We start from the raw sequence: 20,565 nt of genomic DNA on the forward strand, positions 1-20,565 counted from the left end.
AACATCAAATGATAAATATCAATCATCCATAAAGTTGTAAATTAGCATTGTTGTTTTCATTATTGTCGTCTCCCCTTTCAGTGTAAGTAATGCCCTTATCATCATCCTCGGAGTTTGGCAAAGTAACAAATTCTTCTTCCTTATCCTCTTGGATCTCGTCGTTACCCTTTTATGTGGAGGTTTATTGGGCCTATAACGTAATTGGATATTAATTTAATATTAGTAATTAATATTCTCATAGTTTATTAGTTTTGCTCAAGGTTGCCAGGGCGGGATTCGAAAACGGGATTCGATTCGGGATTCGAAAGTGGGATTCGAGGGCTCCGGGGATGGTTGGGAGCGGGATTTGATTTTTCGCCGGGGATTCGCCGGGGAGTTGCCGGAGAGCGATAAAAAATTAATAAATGATAAAATTTAAGGAAAAATACCTGAAAATCAAAATCTAAGCATTCAGCTGTACATCATTAAATATAAACATGATTTTCCAAATACCGAAATTATAACAGTTTTTCATTCAGGAGCCAGGAGGCCCCGGACTCCACCATTAACAAAAAATTCAGTTTCCCGAAAGCCAAATATCAAAATTATTACATAATTTCTTTAGTATTTTCAAATAAAAAGAAATAAAATTAGGCTTTTCTCTTTCCCTTCGAATAAATAAGATCAGTTCGTCCTCTTCCTTCTCTTCTTCCTTCTACATTTTCTGTAAAGGAAAAGTTTACATAAATGAATTAATATTTATAAGACTGATATCTTCACTGGGAAATTGAAAGTGTTAAAGATTTTAAATGTCTCTTCAAGTGTGAAATTGCACCTTCCCCTGTACGTTCTCCACGCACCAGGAAACTAGTAATACGACCTTGAGTGTTGGATGGTCGTCCAATTTCAGGTTCAGAGTTGCTGACCACTCTTGGAGTCCCAGATCATGCAGCTTCGTCATTGTCGTCTAAGTCACGAATAGTAAGTGAAGGACTTGAAGGTAATGCCTAAGATGACGCACGAAATGTAGGTGTAAGAAAATCATCATCGAGAACCTGCCATCGCATATCCTCCATTCTGATAGAGGAGTCATTATAACTGGGAGCTCTGGGTTGATGTCCCATTTCCTATTTGGTCCTTCTTTGTATGCAGCCGCATTATATTTAAATAATAGATTCCAAATTAAATAAATAATCTCACATAAGTAATGAAAAATAATTATTACATGAAAAAACTAAACAAAGAAGGAGTCGAAGATTTGAGTGGATGTACACAAGGGTATCAGTACGATATGAATTTAAGCGATTACGCTTTACGTTGTGAATGAAGCTATACGTGCTCCATACTCTCTCTGCAGAAGATGTGCTGATAGTCTGTGAGAGAATTTTGATGGCCACTGACTGTAACTCCGGTACATGACTTCCATGAAAGTTCCACCATTTGGTGACAGACGCCTTGGGATCTTTCGCATCCTCCCTGGCAAATTTACTGGAAAACCTTCCAACCCTTCCTATGAAATCATATAATTGACGTCTAATCGTACCACTCATCTCATCATCAGGGGGGAGATCCTTAATGGCTTCATAAACATCATCAATGATTTCAGGGTCTTTATCTGAAAATAAAATTGAATAATTGATCAGTTGGCAACATGAATGAAGATAAATACAATTACATTATGAAAATTCACAATACGAGAAATAATTGCGTACCTGGGGTGACTCGTTTACCTGATGCTAGAATATATTGAGATATGCAGGGTCATAATATTTTGGAGTGAGTACATGAGCCAAGGCATGTATTCGAACATTCATTTTCCCCCATCGTTCCACCACAATACCATGAATATGATTGTACATGTCAGGCACATCTTTCAAGTTATCTTTTATTTGCCCTAACATATTGTCCATGCCTTCGTACACTTCTGATATTAGACAGCCTTCCTGGTCAGTGAACTTAATCATTTTATAGATGGGCTTCGTAATTAATAATGCCAATCTTATGTTCGTCCAAAATTCATCAGAGACTATACAAGTAGTTGTCATCTCGCCCCTCTCTATCATCACTTTGTCGGTGCAAGCATTCAGCCAATATTTCCAATCATCTGTCAATACTGTCATCTGCAACGCCTCCCATACATCAAGAAGTCTCTTAAGTGTAGTATAATGAGTTGCAAATCTAGTTTTCTCAACTTTCAGCAACTAAAACTTCGAATTGCTTCTGAATACAGCAAGAGCCTGCGAATGATTGGTAATATATTTGACGACATCCTCTCCAATCCAACCAAGGTGTTTATGCTTGGCCAAGTCTTTGAATATCAGATTTAATGTGTGAACCACACAAGGAGACCAAAATATATGGGGATAAACTTTATTAACCTCTGTCCCAGCAAGCTTGCAGTTGGCTGCATTATCTGTCACCACTTGCACAGCATTAAAATGCCCTACTTCTTGAATGACATCCAACAAAAACTTTGCATTGTTTTTCCCTCATTTCTCCACGGCAGAGAAGTCATGCGCATAGAGAAACATCGAACCGAACATATTCGATTCCAGTACATTAATTAGGGCTTTGTTCTTCACGCTTGTCCATCCATCAGAGACAATAGAAAGCCCATGTTCAGGCCATTTTTCTCTTAGAATACCTAGATCTCTTATTACGTTCTCTTTCTCATGGTCCAATAAAGTTGTTCTTGCTTTCTCATAAGAAGACAACTTGTATCCAGGCATAGAATTGGTAGCAGTTATCATCTCTTGAAAATATGGAGATCGGATGACGTTAAAGGGAATCCCATTGGTGGCAAAAAATCGCAGCACTTTATGATCAACATCGTCTCTATCCTTTGCTCTAAAAGACTTGCCAATTGGTGATTCAGCAACCTTGAAGAAGTCCCACCAGAGCTGGAAGACTTGCCAAGTACGTCTAACCGTGATTTCTTCAGTGGCAGTCTCCCAGGTAAATTCTCTGCTCGTTGGACTTGGCTTCTGATATGCTCTTGTAATTCTTTGTCTTTTGCAACTACACTGCAATATGCTATTCCTTGACCTTGACCTCTTGGTGCTTTCACAAGGTGTGTGTTCACCCTTGTATAAGTCCTAATGTAAACCTTTTTACAGTGCTTACATTTTCATTTTTTGGTTCCCCCATGTCCTTCGCCAGCTTCCCTTCCTTTGGCTACGTGTGACCATAAAACTGTCCCTGACCTTGGGTTCAGACTCAACACAATGTCCTCATCATAATCTTCTTCCACATATTCTTCATCATAGTGGTATTCTAGGTCCCCTTCCAAAACAACGTCATCATCACCAATACCTCCTTGGCCTTGAAATTCTTAGTCGACAGTCTCGTCCATCTTCTCTCAATTGCCCCTGACAAAATCAAATTGTAAAATATTTGGCTAAGTATGATAGATATTTTCTACTGTGACCGTCTTACATGCATGCATGCAAGGGTATGCAGGGGTAGGCTCAGGGTTGGGTTTCCCGTGGCGTAGTGTCGAATCCATTGGATTTATCCAACAGACCGTCTTACGTGGGAATTCCCGGGGGTATTCACTATTTTGCAGGTGTAGGGGTAGGGTCATCAGGGTTGGGTTTCCCGTGGCGCAGTGTCGATTCCATTGGATTTATCCAACAGACCGTCTTACGTGGGAATTCCCGGGGGTATTCACTATTTTGCAGGTGTAGGGGTAGGGTCATCAGGGTTGGGTTTCCCGTGGCGCAGTGTCGATTCCATTGGATTTATCCAACAGACCGTCTTACATGGGAATTCCCGAGGGTATTCATTATTTTGCAAGGGTAGGGCGTAGGGTCAGGGTTGGGTTTCCCATGGCGCAGTGTTGAATCCATTGGATTTATCCAACAAACCGTCTTACATGGGAATTCCCGGGGGTTATTAACAATTAGACGTAGCACATTTTGCTATTTATCTTTCATCAAAATATAAAACTACATGAAACATTACAAAGATAAGAACCAATAATTGAACAATTAAGTTAACTACCAATTACATAATCACTATTTGAGAATTACATAAATACATAAGCATAATTAAGTAATTAACTATTACATAGACCCGAGACGTTTCTCCAACAAAATACATCATCAAAATACAACTAAATCACCCCCTTGCACCGCTCCCAGAAGCACCACTTGTCTCAGGAGCACCACTTGCCTCACCAAGTCCCATACCATTCCCAAAAATAGTCGTTCACCTCTCCACGGGTGAGGGTGTTCTGAAGGGCAATGATGGTTTGTCGATTCCAGTCTCTATCAATCGCATTCACTGTCCTCATCTTCAGGGGTTGAGAGCGAAAGGAGTCCGGTACCGAAACATCCATCATCGTTATGTGATGTTGGGCTCCATAGTACTGTCGGAAAATCCACAGAGGCAAGTAAAAGGAAGTGCTCTAGAAACCCAATATTCGAACGCACTTCTGACCAGAAGTCTCGAGGACTGCAGAGTGAATGGGCAACCATGGGAGAGTCCACTCAATATCCTTACTTTCGCGACCCTCAAGCCATATAGCCCAACTGGCGGTATCATCGAATGAAACCAACACCTCCTGAGTATTAAAACTCCTCGTCCAGGCTCGTATTGGCAAAGGTGGTGGAGCCAAAATTCGTAATCTCTCCACTAACCAAACCTAAATAAAAAGAAAGAAAGTCAGGAATAATAATTATCCACAACCAAGCACATCATTCAAGCATTTTTAATAAACCATCTAATACTTACATAAAGAATGATGGAACTTCCCGCGAAGTCAAATCTAGAAGATCGGCGAGCACTATCTAGGCTATCAAAAAGTTCGGCTAAGACAGTAGGAGCTGGATTTGCACCTTGTCGAATTTGATCAACCAAGTCTACAAAATATAACGGGATCAACTCCGATGACTCCGATCGGCCCGGAAATAGAAACATTGTATAAGCATATAGTGCTAAGGCATTTTCATGGCAACGACGATACTCTTGATCCAGTCCTCTACTTGGTGAAAAGACTTGTACTAGCTTGTGCAAGAAGATACTACTCGCATGACGGTAGTGAGCTAGGGACTTCTTTGGCACGCCAATCAGATGGCTCAGTACCTTATCATAGCCATCCTTAAAGGAAGGCTTGAACAAGGGACCATCAGGAGAAATGCGGAGCATCATGTAAATATCTTCATGAGTCAGACAAAGCTCTTGCATTCCAAAATGAAACATATGCAAATCTGGATCCCAACAACTGATTGCGGCACGAATCAACCCCAATCAACACGGACAGTGGCAATATTGCATAAGCTGCATAGGCCCACCATGCCAAGATTAACACCTTCCACTTGATGCAACCCATTGATCCATGCCAGTAAACTATTGTTGGAGACTTCAGCCATTCCGTTCGCCATCACTCGTAAAGGCCCCAAGTAGGCTCGTAGGTAGTCTTGTACTATTATCGAATGACAAATGATAAACAATATCTTATTAGCTCAAAAGACAAGCTAGGATAGCATTGAATATCAAAATATGGCTGGGCTAAAATCATTTCCCTTTAATAATTTCCAACACATATCTAGGGAAATGATATTATCACTGCCATCTTTTTTTATCTCATTAAGTCTGACAAATTGAGTTTGTGCTCTGATAGTCTGATACTCTGATGCTCTTGTCTTCTTACAACGGGCTTGTGAGAGGTTGTTGGAAGTTGGAACCTTTTCAGTCACAACCCATTAAATACTAAAAAGACAAGCTAGGATAGCTTGAATATAAAAAAAATTAAACAAATACTAATCATTCCCAGAAATATATCAAACCCATCTACTGTTTATTTGCACAATCACAATCATAAAAATATTATTTTTGATAAAAAAATTAGCACATTCAATCATAAACAATATTTGATAAAAATATATTTGCACAATGCCACAATCAGCACATTCAATCTAATAATATTCAATTTTGAACTCAAACTCAACTCTCAAATTCTAAAATTCATTGGGCCTAAATGCAATTTTGAATCAGTAAACACTTTTGGAATCAAAATTGACATCTCATGTAGTGTGTGTGTAGTATAGTTTTTTTTCAAAAAGGACAGTGGGGCTAACTTCTTAGGATGATCCAAACCATTCATTTGTTGGGCTACAATGTAAATAAGTTGTACCCCATTGTTCATTCACATGATGATCCGAAGGACACGACGGCATATTATAAAAAAGTTTACAGATCAGAGGGTTAGGTCATCCTATCGAGAGATGATCCATGGGGTACAACACGTTATGGCCCGACAAATGAATGGTTTGGATCATCATCATCCTATGAAGTGGGCTGCACTGTACTTTTGGAAAATGCTGGACTTGATATAAAAATTCCAGAAAATTAATAATTCTCAAAAGCCAAAAGCTACTGACGTTGGATTGGAGCTACCATGTTTTGATAATTGCACTAACTCATCTTGGCTTTTATTATTTAACGACATGAAAAGACAATTAAATGAGAAAAAAGACAAGGTCAGTTGTGCAATAATTAAAACATGGTAGTGCTAACATGTTTACTGGAGATGAGATTAGAGTTTGGAGAAAGGGGTAGAGAGAACTCTTCCCTATTATCACTGCCAAACAGAAACCGTTTGAGGGGGGGGGGGGGGGGGGGGTTGGTCATTTTCACACAAAATGAACCATTCTGTGTGAGAATGGTTTCTGTGAGAAACCATCCACAGAAACCGTTAAGAGAGGGAGGGGTTTTCATTTTCTTTCTTTTAAAAAATAAAATAAAAAATACTTGCAAAGTTCTTCTTCTCCTCTTTCTTCTTTCTTCGTATTCTTCTTTCCGGAGAAAGGTCGTCGGACGGCGAGGGGTTTTCAGAGAAGGGGGAATGAGAGGGGCGGTGAAAGAGGATAAGAGATAAAGAGAAGGGTTTTTAGGGTTTGATTCAAAACCCTCTTTTATACGAATTTTTAAGGTTTTATATCAAATTACGACAAAGCCCCCACCCAAAATAACCCTTATTCTTTGAAAGCTGGTCATAACAGTAATTTCACGTCAAAAATATGGGAATCACGATTCCCATCACTTAAAGAACGGATTCTGCGTAATGGGAATAGTGGTTTCAAATAATGTGATTCTCGAATCTTAATTAGCTAAAACCGCGAATTTTATTATAATAAAACACATATTTATAAAATTAAGAATCGTGATTCCGGTGGAAACAAAATCGCAATTCCCCAATGTGGATTCGCGTTTCCGATGCAATCGATTCGGGATTCCCCGATTCTGGGGAATCGAATCGAATTACGATTCCAATTCGCGATTCTGGGAATCGCGAATCCCCACCCTCAGGAACGAATCCTGCTACTTTGGTTTTGCTTCTCTTAGCTCTAGTTTATGGCATACACATTGTGGCATGAAAATTGTGAATTGTGATTGTGGTCCTTGAAAATTCAACCTTTTGCATTCAAAGTTTTAATTGATTAGCTCGTAAGTGTGAAGTTGTAATTTGTTGATTTGTGTTGCGCTTTTACACACACATATATAGGTCTTTAATATATTTGAAGTAGGCATTCATTGAGTTAGTGTTAAAGTTATGAGGTTTTAAGCCTTGGTTTATATAAATTCAATTATTGGATGCATGGATCATGAAATGGCTGTCGAAACTCGAAAGAGATTCTTCGACTAGCTCCATGGAAAATTTTCAAGTACAAAGTGATCTGTTTCTAAGGAGTTTGTTTATTCTCTTTGCATTTCTTATAGAAAAATGCTTGAAAGAGATGCCCTGAAAACTTTGTTTATAACACTCAGTTCCCCTCACAGATTTGTTTTTTCTTTCAAAAATGTTCCTACAGATTTCTTTGAAAGTAATGCTAACTTTTCCTTTTTGTTGATTTAACTCCTATGTCTATGTTGTTTTGCTATTGATGAGTTGAACGACTAAGTTGTCAAAAATCTTTCTTTTCGTATGGCAGGAAAGTTGTTGGGGTGCTTTATAGGTAAGTGTTGTGGAAGCATTAGATCCATAGCAAGGCATCCAGAGCTCCCTCTGATTGCTTCATGTGGTGAGTTATAATCTTTTTTATTAGATCACTTCATTTATATCAATATATATGTTTCCTTGTGACTTATTTGTGATGCAGTCCATGTTTTGTTAATGTGTACTAGAGTTGATAGACTAAGCCATGTTGAATTTGATGTTGGTTTGTCATGATAGGACTAAATATTCAAAGGGTTCATTGTGTGGGTATATATTCAAGATTTAAATGCTAGGTTCAGTATGCCTATCAGTCACTATGGAAATGGAAACATGTCTGTTTCGATTATAGATTTTGTTGAAAATCCTGTAAAATCATGGAAATTTATCAAAATACATGCAAATGATGGAAATTTAAGACAGAACTTCAGGAAATGCTAGAATAAGCACAAATTTACATTTAGAAACCACCACAGCAAGACACCAATCTATAATGGTTTAACATCAAACACCTAGCAACATATATTGTTGCGCATGTCGCAGGAGTAAGGTTCATTCTAAACTTAACATGCCATTAAAAAACATTATTTTGAAAATCTTACTATTTACGATTGAATCGTAAATCGTATGTTTCATGTGATTTATCCTAATTAAGTTTTGTACAGAAAGAAATATGACTTTCTTTCGAAAGACCCACCTTCTCTTCTACATTAGAAGCCTCGAAAACCCTCTCATGAGAAGAAGATAAAGGAGGATGAGAAGCTCGAACCAAGGTTTTATATTTTGGTTTCAGAATGCGTTTCGGTCCTCACAATTTCGTTCGAAATCTAACGAAATCATAAAAAGTAATATTTATCCCGCCTGAAATTTCGGGCGAAATTACCGAAATTTTTGTAATTTCACCCGAAATTTCAGGGAAATATTAAATAACAAATATTTTAATGTGATCTTCCTGGAACCGAAATTTCAGGAAAACAAAATTTCGACCGAAATAAAACAATGTTTCGGGTTTTATGCAATTTTGATTTCTGTATTGACCGAAACCCGAAATTTCGGATTTCGGTCGAAATTTAAAACCTTGGTTCGAACAAATCGAAAAAGTCAAGCATAGTGCATGCGCATAGGTTTGGATGAGAAACGAGGACAACACCGATGACTTGCCCGTTTTTTGTAATTGAAATTTGTCATTTGATCTTTGAGACTTTTGAGACCTGATACGATCTTGTGTCTTTTATTATTTTTAAGATTATCAGCATAGGTTTGGATGAGAAATAAATGATTAGTATGTGACAACTTTATTAGTAAACAATTCGTATTATGATATTGAATAACTAATCATAATGGTTTTTATTTAAATTAATGGATTTGGAGATGTCAGTACTCGTTTGGAGCGTTTTGACCTTCTTCCTCCTTATTTTCCTTGTATATGTAGAATTTGTATGTATAGTCTATGTTAAAGTAAAGTATAAAAGATAAATAACACCTTTCTCCAACAGCTTAAGCTTTTGGAGAAGTTGGTAAGTTAACATGGTATCAGAGCCAAAGGTCTCGAGTTCAAACCTCCCAGTTAGCAAAAACCCACATGCGATGGTCGGCCCAAAATGGGACCACATGTGCCACGTGTTTGCCAAATGTGCTACACGTGTGGGGGAGTGTTAAAGTAAAGTATAAAAGATAAACAACACCTTTCTCTAACAGCTTAAGCTTTTGGAGAAGTTGGTAAGTTAACAGTCTATTTTGTTTGTTTTTTACTCTTCTTGTATTGACCGCCTCGGTCAATTGGGTTTTTGCCCTCTCCTTTTATCAATAGATCTCTTTGCCATTAAAAAAAAGGCTTTTTTTTTATGAACTTCAATGGATATTGACACGCCGAGCGATTCGTAAGTTTCAATTGACATGACCAAAACAACACCAAAACACCGCTGACATGACGTACATTTTGGTTGAAAGTTTGTAATGATCCAACTTCCAATCAATATTGTTTCGTTGGCCACGGAAATGGAAACATGTTGGTCGAAACCAACATGTTTCGGTCGACATTTGATACCATTGGTATATTCCCAGCTTATGAGATATCAATTTATTTGATAGGCATACTTGCGGTTATGTTAATTCGATAGTACTATAGTATAGCTAGATCTTTAGATTTTCAATAAATACGAGTGGGATTGATTCCTTCACATAGTTTGTCCTTTGGAATCATTGCATTTCACGTTTTGTGTATCTCAATCTTTTAGAAGTTTCTGGGATGATAGGTTTGTTTTGGTGATCATCACGTTAATGATTCAAATTGTACCATATGTGGAGATTCGCTGGGTGGATGCAGACTGAGTAGGTATATCCGTGGAGATTCTCCGAGGTCATCGGGTCACCATTGGACCACAGAAGCAAGTTTGAGGTGTTCATCTAGCGTGTCTTCTAAGTGGCTAATGAGATCACTGATGCACTTTCTCGTGAGGGTTCTCCTACAGATTCCATGGCCATTTCTAATTCTTATCTTTTAGGTGTTGCCCATTGAGTGGGTAATCTGATCCTTTGTACGTTTGGTTCTCCAAAGTCAAACTAGCTCAGACAATCAAATGATGAAAAACCTTATAGCTAAAAGATGATCTCTTTCAAGAGATACTTCAAGATCCAATGCTAAATGTATGAATCGAAGGTTTTTTCTTTTGCGAGAACATTCACTATGATTTTACAGTGGAAAACCCCATTTATTGAAATGTAGTTTCTTCCAGAAAGCACTTCTCAAGGTTCTATGGTGTTATTTTATGGGTCAGAAGTGTTCTCTCCCATTTTGATTTGTTGGTTCAAAACCTATGCTTCATAGATAATTCCTACAGTCGAGACTCTATGGATCAAATATGACCTCTCCCATGAGACACTTTTCAAAGATACAACTACACAAATTATGTGGGTCAATGGTTTTCTCATCCAAGACATTTTTCACAATATTGAAGGAATATATATATGAGGAAAAGGATTGTGAGCTTGAGCGTTCCAATCAATGGTGCGCTTGAGCTCTCAAACCCATGTGGCCCATATATATATATATATATATATATATATATATATATATATATATATATATATATATATATATATATATATATATATAGAGAGAGAGAGAGAGAGAGAGAGAGAGAGAGAGAGAGAGAGAGAGAGGAAAATGATTGTGAGCTTGAGGGCCCAAACACATTGGTCCCACATTTTTTGCGGTGATCCAAACCATTCATTTGCAAGGCCCCATCATAGATAGGGTGTGTACCAAAAATCAGCCTAACCCCTCCAAAAGCGGAGGGCAAAAATGGGCAGATTTGTGGCAAACGGTGTCTGTCCATTTTGCCCTCCACTTTTGGATGGGTTAGGATGATCGTATGGAGCTGATTTTTGTACACACCCTATCTATGTAAGGGCCTTTCAAATGAATGATTTGGATCATCCTAACAATGTGGGCCCACATGTGTTTGGGCCCTCAAGCTCATATAAGCTATATGAGCTTCAAGCTCACAATCATTTTCCTTATATATATATATATATATATATATATATATATATATATATATATATATATATACAAGTAAAAAACCCCGTGCGATGCACGGGCCGACAAAGAACTGTACGAACCACATCACGGGTAGGTTGTGCCCCAAAAATCATTTCCATAGGCTGATCCTAGCCCTCCAATCTATAGAGGTTTCCACAATATGTTGTTCCTCTTAAATCGGATGGTTAAGATCACCCTATAGATTTTTTATTAAAAAAGCATAAAGGAGGGGGGTAGGATTGAAATTATTTGGCTTTAATGGGTGCCTTTGTTAAAAAGCATAAAGGAGGGGGTAAGATTGAAAATATATGTGTTGAATGGGTGCCTTTGTTAAAAAAAGTCAAAAATAGTGATGTGTAATTCTACAAAAAATTCTCTTATTTTCTCTTCTACTATATATATATATATACTAGTAAAAAACCCGTGCGATGCACGGGCCGACAAAGAACTATACGGACCACGTCATAGGTTGATCCAAACCGTCCATGTGATGGAACACAACATAAAAAGGTTGTGCCCCAAAAATCATTTCCATAGGCTGATCCTAGCCCTCCAATCTATAGATGTTTCCATAATTCCTCTTAAATCGGATGGTTAAGATCACCCTATAGATTTTTTATTAAAAAACCATAAAGGAGGGGGGTAAGATTGAAATGTGATGGAACACAACATAAATAGGTTGTGCCCCAAAAATCATTTCTATAGGTTGATCCTAGCCCTCCAATCTATAGATGTTTCCATAATTCCTCTGAAATCGGATGGTTAACATCACCCTATAGATTTTTATTAAAAAACCATAAAGGAGGGGGATAAGATTGATATTATAAATCGGATGGTTAAGATCACCCTATAGATTTTTATTAAAAAACCATAAAGGAGGGAGGTAAGATTGAAATTATATGGCTTTAATAGGTGCCTTTGTTAAAAGCATAAAGGAGGGGGTAGGATTGAAATTATATGATTTAATGGGTGCCTTGTTAAAAGCATAAAAGAGGGCGTAGGATTGAAATTATATGAGTTGAATGGGTGCATTTGTTCAAAAAAGTCAAAAAATGTGATGTGTAAATCTCATGTAATTTTCAAAAAAATAAAAAAAACTCTCTTCTTTTCATCCGAGCTTATTGTAGTATATATATATATATAGAGAGAGAGAGAGAGAGAGAAAACGGTTCCTACACATATGTGTAGAGAGTTCTCTACACACTAGCTTAAAATACAGTGGGGGCCCACATTGTTTGGGTGATCCAAGCCATCCATTTTAAAGGCCCTCACATAGATAGGGTGTCTACAAAAAATCAGATCCATAGGATCATCCCAACCCTACGATATGTGGATGTAAAATGGATGTCTTTAAACCTTCACAAATTAGTCCATTTTTTGCCTCCACAGTTCGAATGGTTAGGATGATCCTATGGATCTGATTTTTTGTGGACACCCTATCTATGTGAGGGCCTTAAAAATGAATGGTTTGGATCACCCAAATACTGTGGCCCCCACTATATTTTAAGCTAGTGAGTAGATAACTTATCTACACATATGTGTAGGAACCGTTTTCTCATATATATATATATAATATATATATATATATATATATATATATATATATATATGAGGAAAGTGCAGCTACACCGCTGGTGTAGCTAACTTAGCTACACCGCCGACTTAAAATACAATGGGCCCACATTGTTTTGGTGATCCAAACCATTCATTTGATTGGCCCTCACATAGATAGGGTGTCCACCAAAAATCAGCTCCATAGGATCATCCCAACCCTATGATTTGTGGAGGCAAAAATGAACGTGTAAAAACCTTCGCAAATTTGTCCATTTTTGCCTCCACAGTTTGAAGGGTTGAGATGATCCTATGGAGCTGATTTTTGGTGGACACCCTATCTATGTGAGGGCCAATCAAATGAATGGTTTGGATCACCAAAACAATGTGGGCCCATTGTATTTTAAGCCGGCGGTGTAGCTTCACTTTCCTCTCTCTCTCTCTCTCTCTATATATATATATATATATATATATATATATATATAGAGAGAGAGAGAGAGAGAGAGAGAGAGAGAAGTGTCTCTAGTCGGCCGACTAGAGAACCTTCTCTAGTCCGCCGACCCAAAACACAGTGGGCCCACAATGTTTGGATGATCCAAAGCATTCATTTGATAGGCCCTGACATAGATAGGGTGTGCCCAAAAAATCAGTTCCATAGGACCATCTTAACCCTTCGATTTGTGGAGCTAAAAATTGAGCAAATTAGTGAAGTTTTATACCCATCCATTTTAACCTCCACAAATCGTAGGATTGGGATGATCCTATGGAGCTGATTTTTTGGGCACACCCTATCCATGTCAGGGCCTATTAAATGAATGCTTCGGATCACACAAAAACTGTGGGCCCGCACTGATTTTTTGGCGGACGGACTAGAAAACTTTTCTAGTCGGCCGACTAGAAACATCAACCCCATATATATATATATATATATATATATATATATATATATATATATATATATATATATATATATATATATATATAGTAAGCAGTTCCTAAGGTGGCTCTAGCGGTGGCTCGGCGCTCACAAAACATAAGGGGCCCACTTTATTTGGAAGATCCAAAGCATTCATTTGATAGGCCCTCACATAAGTAGGGTGCCCACAAAAAATCAGGTCCATAGGATCATCCTAAGTAGAGGTTTAGATTTATGGAGGTTTATTCCCATCCATTTTAACCTCCACAAATGGAAGGGTTAGGATGATCCTATGAAGTTTATTTTTTGGGCACACCCTATCTATGTGAGATCCCTATCAAATGAATGCTTTGGATCATCCAAACAAAGTGGGCCCCCTATGTTTTGTGAGCGCCACCTCAGGAACCCTTCTCTCTCTCTCTCTCTCTAGATATAGAAAAACGTTGGTGTGCTTAAGTGGTTATAACGCCTCCCATTGGTTCTTGTATGTGGGACCCAAACATTTAAACGAATGGGAGGCGTTATAAACACTTAAGTGCACCAAAAAAATGGTGCGCTTAAGCGCACCAACACCTCTCTCTCTCTCTCTCTCTATATATATATATAGAGAGAAAACTGTTAAGCTCACCAAACTTATGGTGAGCTAGCTTGCCCAATCACATGGGGGCCCACTTTGTTAGGATGATCCAAACCATTCATTTGAAAGTCCCTTACATAGATGGGGGGTGTACCAAAAATCAGCTAGTCTGTCCATTTTTGTCCTCCACAAATGGAGGGGTTAGGATGATCCTATGGAGCTGATTTTTGGTACACACCCTATCTATGATAAGGCCTTGCAAATGAATGGTTTGGATCACTCCCCAAAATGTGGGACCCATGTGATTGGGCAAGCTAGCTCACCATAAGTTTGGTGAGCTTAACAGTTTCCTCATATATATATATATATATATATATATATATATATATATATATATAGGGAAATGTTATTAGCACTATTGTATTTTGATGAGGGCACTCCTCACTTTATTAAAAGTACGCTATGGCCTGTTCCATAGGATGATCCAAACCGTCCATTAGATGGGCCACAGCCTAAATAGGTTGTGCCCCAAAAATCATTTCCATAGGTTGATCCTAAACCTCTGATCTGAATGTTAGAGGGTTGATCCTAACCCTATATAGGTTAGGATCAACCTATGGAAATAATTTTTGGGGCACAACCTATTTAGGCTGTGGCCCATCTAATGGACAGTTTGGATCATCCTATGGTGCGGGCCATACCGTACTTTTAATAAAGTGAGGAGTGCCCTCATCAAAAAACAATAGTGCTGATAACATTTCCACATATATATATACACACACACACATATTCCATTTAAAAAAAATGTATATGTACATATCTATGTGCACTGCCCTAAAAATCATGTGGGCCCACATGATTTGAATGATCCAAAGCATTGCTCTTACATAGATAGGGTGTGTACCAAAAATCAGCTCCATAGGATCATCTTAACCCTTCCATTTGTGGATTGTAAAATTGGGCAGATATGTGGAGGTTTATATCTGTCCATTTTAACCTCCACAAATGGAAGGGTTAGGATAATCCTATGGAGCTTACACACCCTATCTATCTTTGGACCATCCAAATGAATGCTTTGGATCATCCAAAAAATGCGGGCCCAATGATTTTTTAATGGGGCAGCGCAGAAACAGTTTTCCCATATATATATATATATATATGAGAAAAGGGTTCCTGTGCTCGAGTTCTGGAAAGGGGGGTGGGGCCACATTGGGTTGGGGGGCGGGGAGTTAGGATGATGATCCTATAGGGCTGATTTTTGGTACACACCCTATCCATGGAAGGGCCTTCCAAATGAATGCTTTGGATCCCCCAAAAAATGTGGGGCCACATGTGTTTTTGAGCTATAGCTTAGATAAGCTATAGCTTAGGGACACCTCTCTCTCTCTCTCTCTCTCTCTCTCTCTCTATATATATATATATATATATATATATATATATATATGAGGAAAGTGAAGCTACACCGCCGGTGTAGCTAACTTAGCTACACCGCCAGCTTAAAATACAATGGGCCCACATTGTTTTGGTGATCCAAAGAATTCATTTGATTGGCCCTCACATAGATAGGGTGTCCACCAAAAATCAGCTCCATAGGATCATCCCAACCCTACGATTTGTGGAGGCAAAAATGAACGTGTAAAAACCTTCACAAATTTGTCCATTTTTGCCTCCACAGTTTGAAGGGTTAGGATGATCCTATGGAGCTGATTTTTGGTGGACACCCTATCTATGTGAGGGCCAATCAAATGAATGGTTTGGATCACCAAAACAATGTGGGCCCATTGTATTTTAAGCTGGCGGTGTAGCTTCACTTTCCTATATATATATATATATATATATATATATATATATATATATATATATGTGAGAATAGCGTTCCTGCGCAGCTGCTCAGATAGCTTATCTGAGCAGCTGCTTCAAAAACTCATGTGGCACAAGTTTTTGGGGTGATCTTTGGCATTCATTTGAAAGGCCCTTCCATGGATAGGGTGTCTACCAAAAATCAGCCCTATAGGATCATCCTAACCCAATCAAGGGTGGAGGGGAAAATGGGCAAACACTGTTTCTGACCATTTTTTCCCTCCACAAATGGCAGGGTTAGGATGATCGTAAAGGGCTCATTTTTGGTACACACCCTATTCATGGAAGGGCCTTCCAAATGAATGCTTTGGATCACCCCAAAAATGTGGGGCCACATGAGTTTTTGAAGTAGCTGCTCAGATAAGCTATCTGAGTAGCTGTGCAGGAACACCTCTCTCTCTCTCTCTCTCTCTCTCTCTCTCTATATATATATATATATATATATATATATATATATATATATATATATGAGAAAACGGTTCCTACACACATGTGTAGATAAGTTATCTACACACTAGCTTAAAATACAGTGGGGGCCCACATTGTTTGGGTGATCCAAACCATTCATTTTTAAGGCCCTCACATAGATAAGGTGTCCACAAAAAATCAGATCCATAGGATCATCCTAACCATTCGAACTGTGGAGGCAAAAGATGGACTAATTTGTGAAGGTTTAAAGACATCCATTTTACATCCACATACCGTAGGGTTGGGCTGATCCTATAGATCTGATTTTTTGTAGACACCCTATCTATGTGAGGGCCTTTAAAATGGATGGCTTGGATCACCCAAACAATGTGGGCCCCCACTGTATTTTATGCTAGTGTGTAGAGAACTCTCTACACATATGTGTAGGAACCGTTCTCTCTCTCTCTCTCTCTCTATATATATATATATATATATATATATATATATATATATATATATATATATATATATATATATATATGAGGAAAGTGTTTCTAAGCTATAGCTCAAAAACACATGTGGCCCCACATTTTTTGGGGATCCAAAGCATTCATTTGGAAGGCCCTTCCATGGATAGGGTGTGAACCAAAAATCAGCCCTATAGGATCATCCTAACCCTGCCATCTTGTTGAGGGAAAAAATAGGTAGAAACATGGACACACAGTGTCTGTCCATTTTCCACTCCACCTTTGATTGGGTTAGGATGATCCTATAGGGTTGATTTTTGGTACACACCCTGTCCATGGAAGGGCCTTCCAAATGAATGCTTTGAATCCCCCAACAAATGTGGGGCCTCATGTGTTTTTGAGCTATAGCTTAGATAAGCTTAGATAAACTATAGCTTAGGAACACTTTCCTCTCTCTCTCTCTCTCTCTCTCTCTCTCTCTCTATATATATATATATATATATATATATATATATATATATATATATATATATATATATGAGGAATAAGATTGTACGCTCGATCGTACCTAAAGTTAGGTACGGTAGAGTGCCAAATCACATGGGTCCCACATTTTTGGTGAGCATCTAAACTATTCATTTGCAAGGCCCCATCATAGATAGGGTGCATACCAAAAATCAACTCCATAGGATCATCCTAACCCATCCATTTGTGGAGGCCAAAATGGACAGACAGTGTTTGGCCACATGGTCCCTCTGCAGTACGCGCTCGGCCCCCTTATAACATGAACACTGGGCAACTTTAACGCTTTTTGACGTCAAATCACGTTAAAAGGGGGGCGGATGCGTGCTGTTGGGGGTGGGGTTGAAAATATCATCGCTCTATATATATATAGGTTTCTCTATATGTATAGGTTTCCCTATATGTGTTTGTATCTGTACTTATATGTATATACTTATATAGGTTTCTTCTAACTAGGGATTGGAGTCTATATTTTACTTAAATCTGTTAAAGTATAAAATATTAAATAACGCCATCTCCATCAGCTTCAGCTTTTGGAGTAACTGGTAGTTTCACATGGTATCAGAGGAAAGGTCCCGAGTTCAAACCTCCCGAATAGCAAAAATCCACATGCATTGGCCAAAGCCAAAAGAGGGACCATGTGTAGGCCAACCCTAGAAAGAGGGGGCCACACATGTGGGGGAGTGTTAAAGTATGAAAGATTAAATAACGCCATCTCCATCAGCTTAAGCTTTTGGAGCTACTGGTAGATTCACAAAACCATTATAATTTATCGGGAATCTCTTGATGGATATTAAGTTGCTTTTCTTCTGTTCAAAGAAGGTAATGAGTGGCAGATACCTTCCACCAAATTAGTAAAACATTTTTTAAAGAGGGAGAAGGATATTTGATCTCAATATGTGTGTGTGTGTGTGTGTGTGTGTGTGTGTGTGTGTGAGAGAGAGAGAGAGAGAGAGAGAGAGAGAGAGAGAGAGAGAGAGAGAGAGAGAGAGAGATTGTCCACCGTCATTTGACGAAAGAAAAACCATTTCAGGTTTCACACAGTTTAAAACACTATTTCGGTTCTTGGTACATGTAAAGCAGTTTCTTGAAAAAGTAACTCAACCAATCTGTACAACAAAATAATATATCACTGAACTTAGACATGCTCGAATTTGTTTTGTGCCCATTATATTCTCTCTGTAGCCACGCCACAATGTTGAAATTTTTCTCATATGCCAAGAACATGACCTTGGATAGGATGGAATGGAAGAAAATGATCCACATAGAAGAACCTAACTAGAGCCAGGATTAGAGCCAGGTAGATTCCTTTCACCTTCTTCATGAAATTTTTCTAAATGATTCATTTAGCCGACCACAACTAGTTTGGGAAAAAGGCTTTGTTGAGTTGAGTTGCCAAGAACATGTAGAGCTGTTTGCAAGTCTTCATGGTTTTTTCTTATCACCATCTATATAGTGCATTTATCAATATCCAAGCCTCCATTGTCAAGTGTGTTATTGCTGCTATTTCTTAAGCCCTGGCAGATTTCTGCTCAAGTTGCCTTGCTTAAATCCTTTGCTTTTTTCAAGTTTGGTCTTATGGATTTATATTTTTATTAAGTTACAGTTCAGGGTTAGAGTTTTTGTTTTCTCATGGCATTTAAACTGAAATGTTTGGACTTATCCTCCAGGTCTGGATGGCTATTTGCGTTTCTGGGATGTAAAGACACGGCAACCTCTTTCTGCGGTATTTTGTCAGACTTTTTAACTTATTTTTGGATGGTATCCTCAATTTGTTTACCCTTAAAGAACCTAAGCCCCAGTTACTCTTATTAGCATTTTCTGCTTATTTTACCTTCTGCAAATTTCCTGTAACTTTTATTCCTTTATGTTCTCTCATATTTCCATCAGCCACCTGTCTGCTTTTCTCGTGGGACATGGCAATATTGTTAAATCAGTAGATTATTCTTTTCTTACAACAGTACAATAATCATTTATCAGAAAAAAAACAACATAACAATGATCCATACAGGGAGCAGGACTGCTAGCTCAACTCAACTCAACTCAACTAAGCCTTTGTCCCAAACTAGCCGGGGTCGGCTAATGAATCCTTTAGAGATTTTCTATAGGATTCATTTCATAGAAAAGTGGCAAAGTTTACGGCCGGCTGCCAACCTGACGCCAATCCTCCTCCCTTATCCTAGCTCGGGACAGGCTGTGAAAAACACAGGCGGAGAGCAGGACTGCTGGCGAAGCCTTTTTTTAATGGTAACTGCTAGTGCTAGCAAAGACTTCACATATGATAAAACTTGGGAGATCATTACCAAATGACTAAGATGAGACAACATACTTCAATTAGCTAATCATTAACAAGAAAATAGTTATCTAGGAAATTAATCATCGCATAATGGCGTTGATAATGTCTGCTAGCAACAGTGTAATGAATTCATGCAGGAAATAGGATATCTAATGAGGACCTCAGAAATTAGAAAACATAGGAGATTGCTGTTAGCCATTTTATCAACAATAAAATCTATCTTCCAGATATTGGGGAATGCTTGGATGAACATCAGCTCTGAAAGATATCTAATACCTTGCTACAACTGATTATGACCTATGATACATATGAATGGAAACAAATATGAACAATGGAACAATGAATACAAGATGGAGCTGTGACACCATTTTTTAGCATAGATATACGAGCCATGCTGTTAAAATCATACGATTCTCAATTTGAATCTAGAATTCAAATCAAATTGAGGGTTGAACGATTCAAATCAGACGGAAGAATCGTTTTCGTAAAAATCGTGCGATTGAAGTACG

At 38.3% G+C, this 20,565-nt stretch overlaps 1 protein-coding gene across 1 annotated transcript in view; it reads left to right on the top strand.

Moving 5' to 3' along the window:
• The window catches only part of LOC143860931 (Transducin/WD40 repeat-like superfamily protein), a 38,584-nt gene that overhangs the window by 13,414 nt on the left and 4,605 nt on the right, over positions 1-20,565 (top strand). The window contains exons 10-11 of the mRNA XM_077371792.1: positions 7,914-8,003; positions 19,431-19,486. Of these exons, the coding sequence (XP_077227907.1) occupies positions 7,914-8,003; positions 19,431-19,486 (146 nt within the window). The remainder of the gene's footprint in view (positions 1-7,913; positions 8,004-19,430; positions 19,487-20,565) is intronic.

The sequence above is a fragment of the Tasmannia lanceolata genome, unplaced genomic scaffold (genome assembly GCF_043159265.1).
Source record: "Tasmannia lanceolata isolate RefF3 unplaced genomic scaffold, GAP_Taslan_0.1 ptg000037l, whole genome shotgun sequence".
Lineage (NCBI taxonomy): Eukaryota > Viridiplantae > Streptophyta > Magnoliopsida > Canellales > Winteraceae > Tasmannia > Tasmannia lanceolata.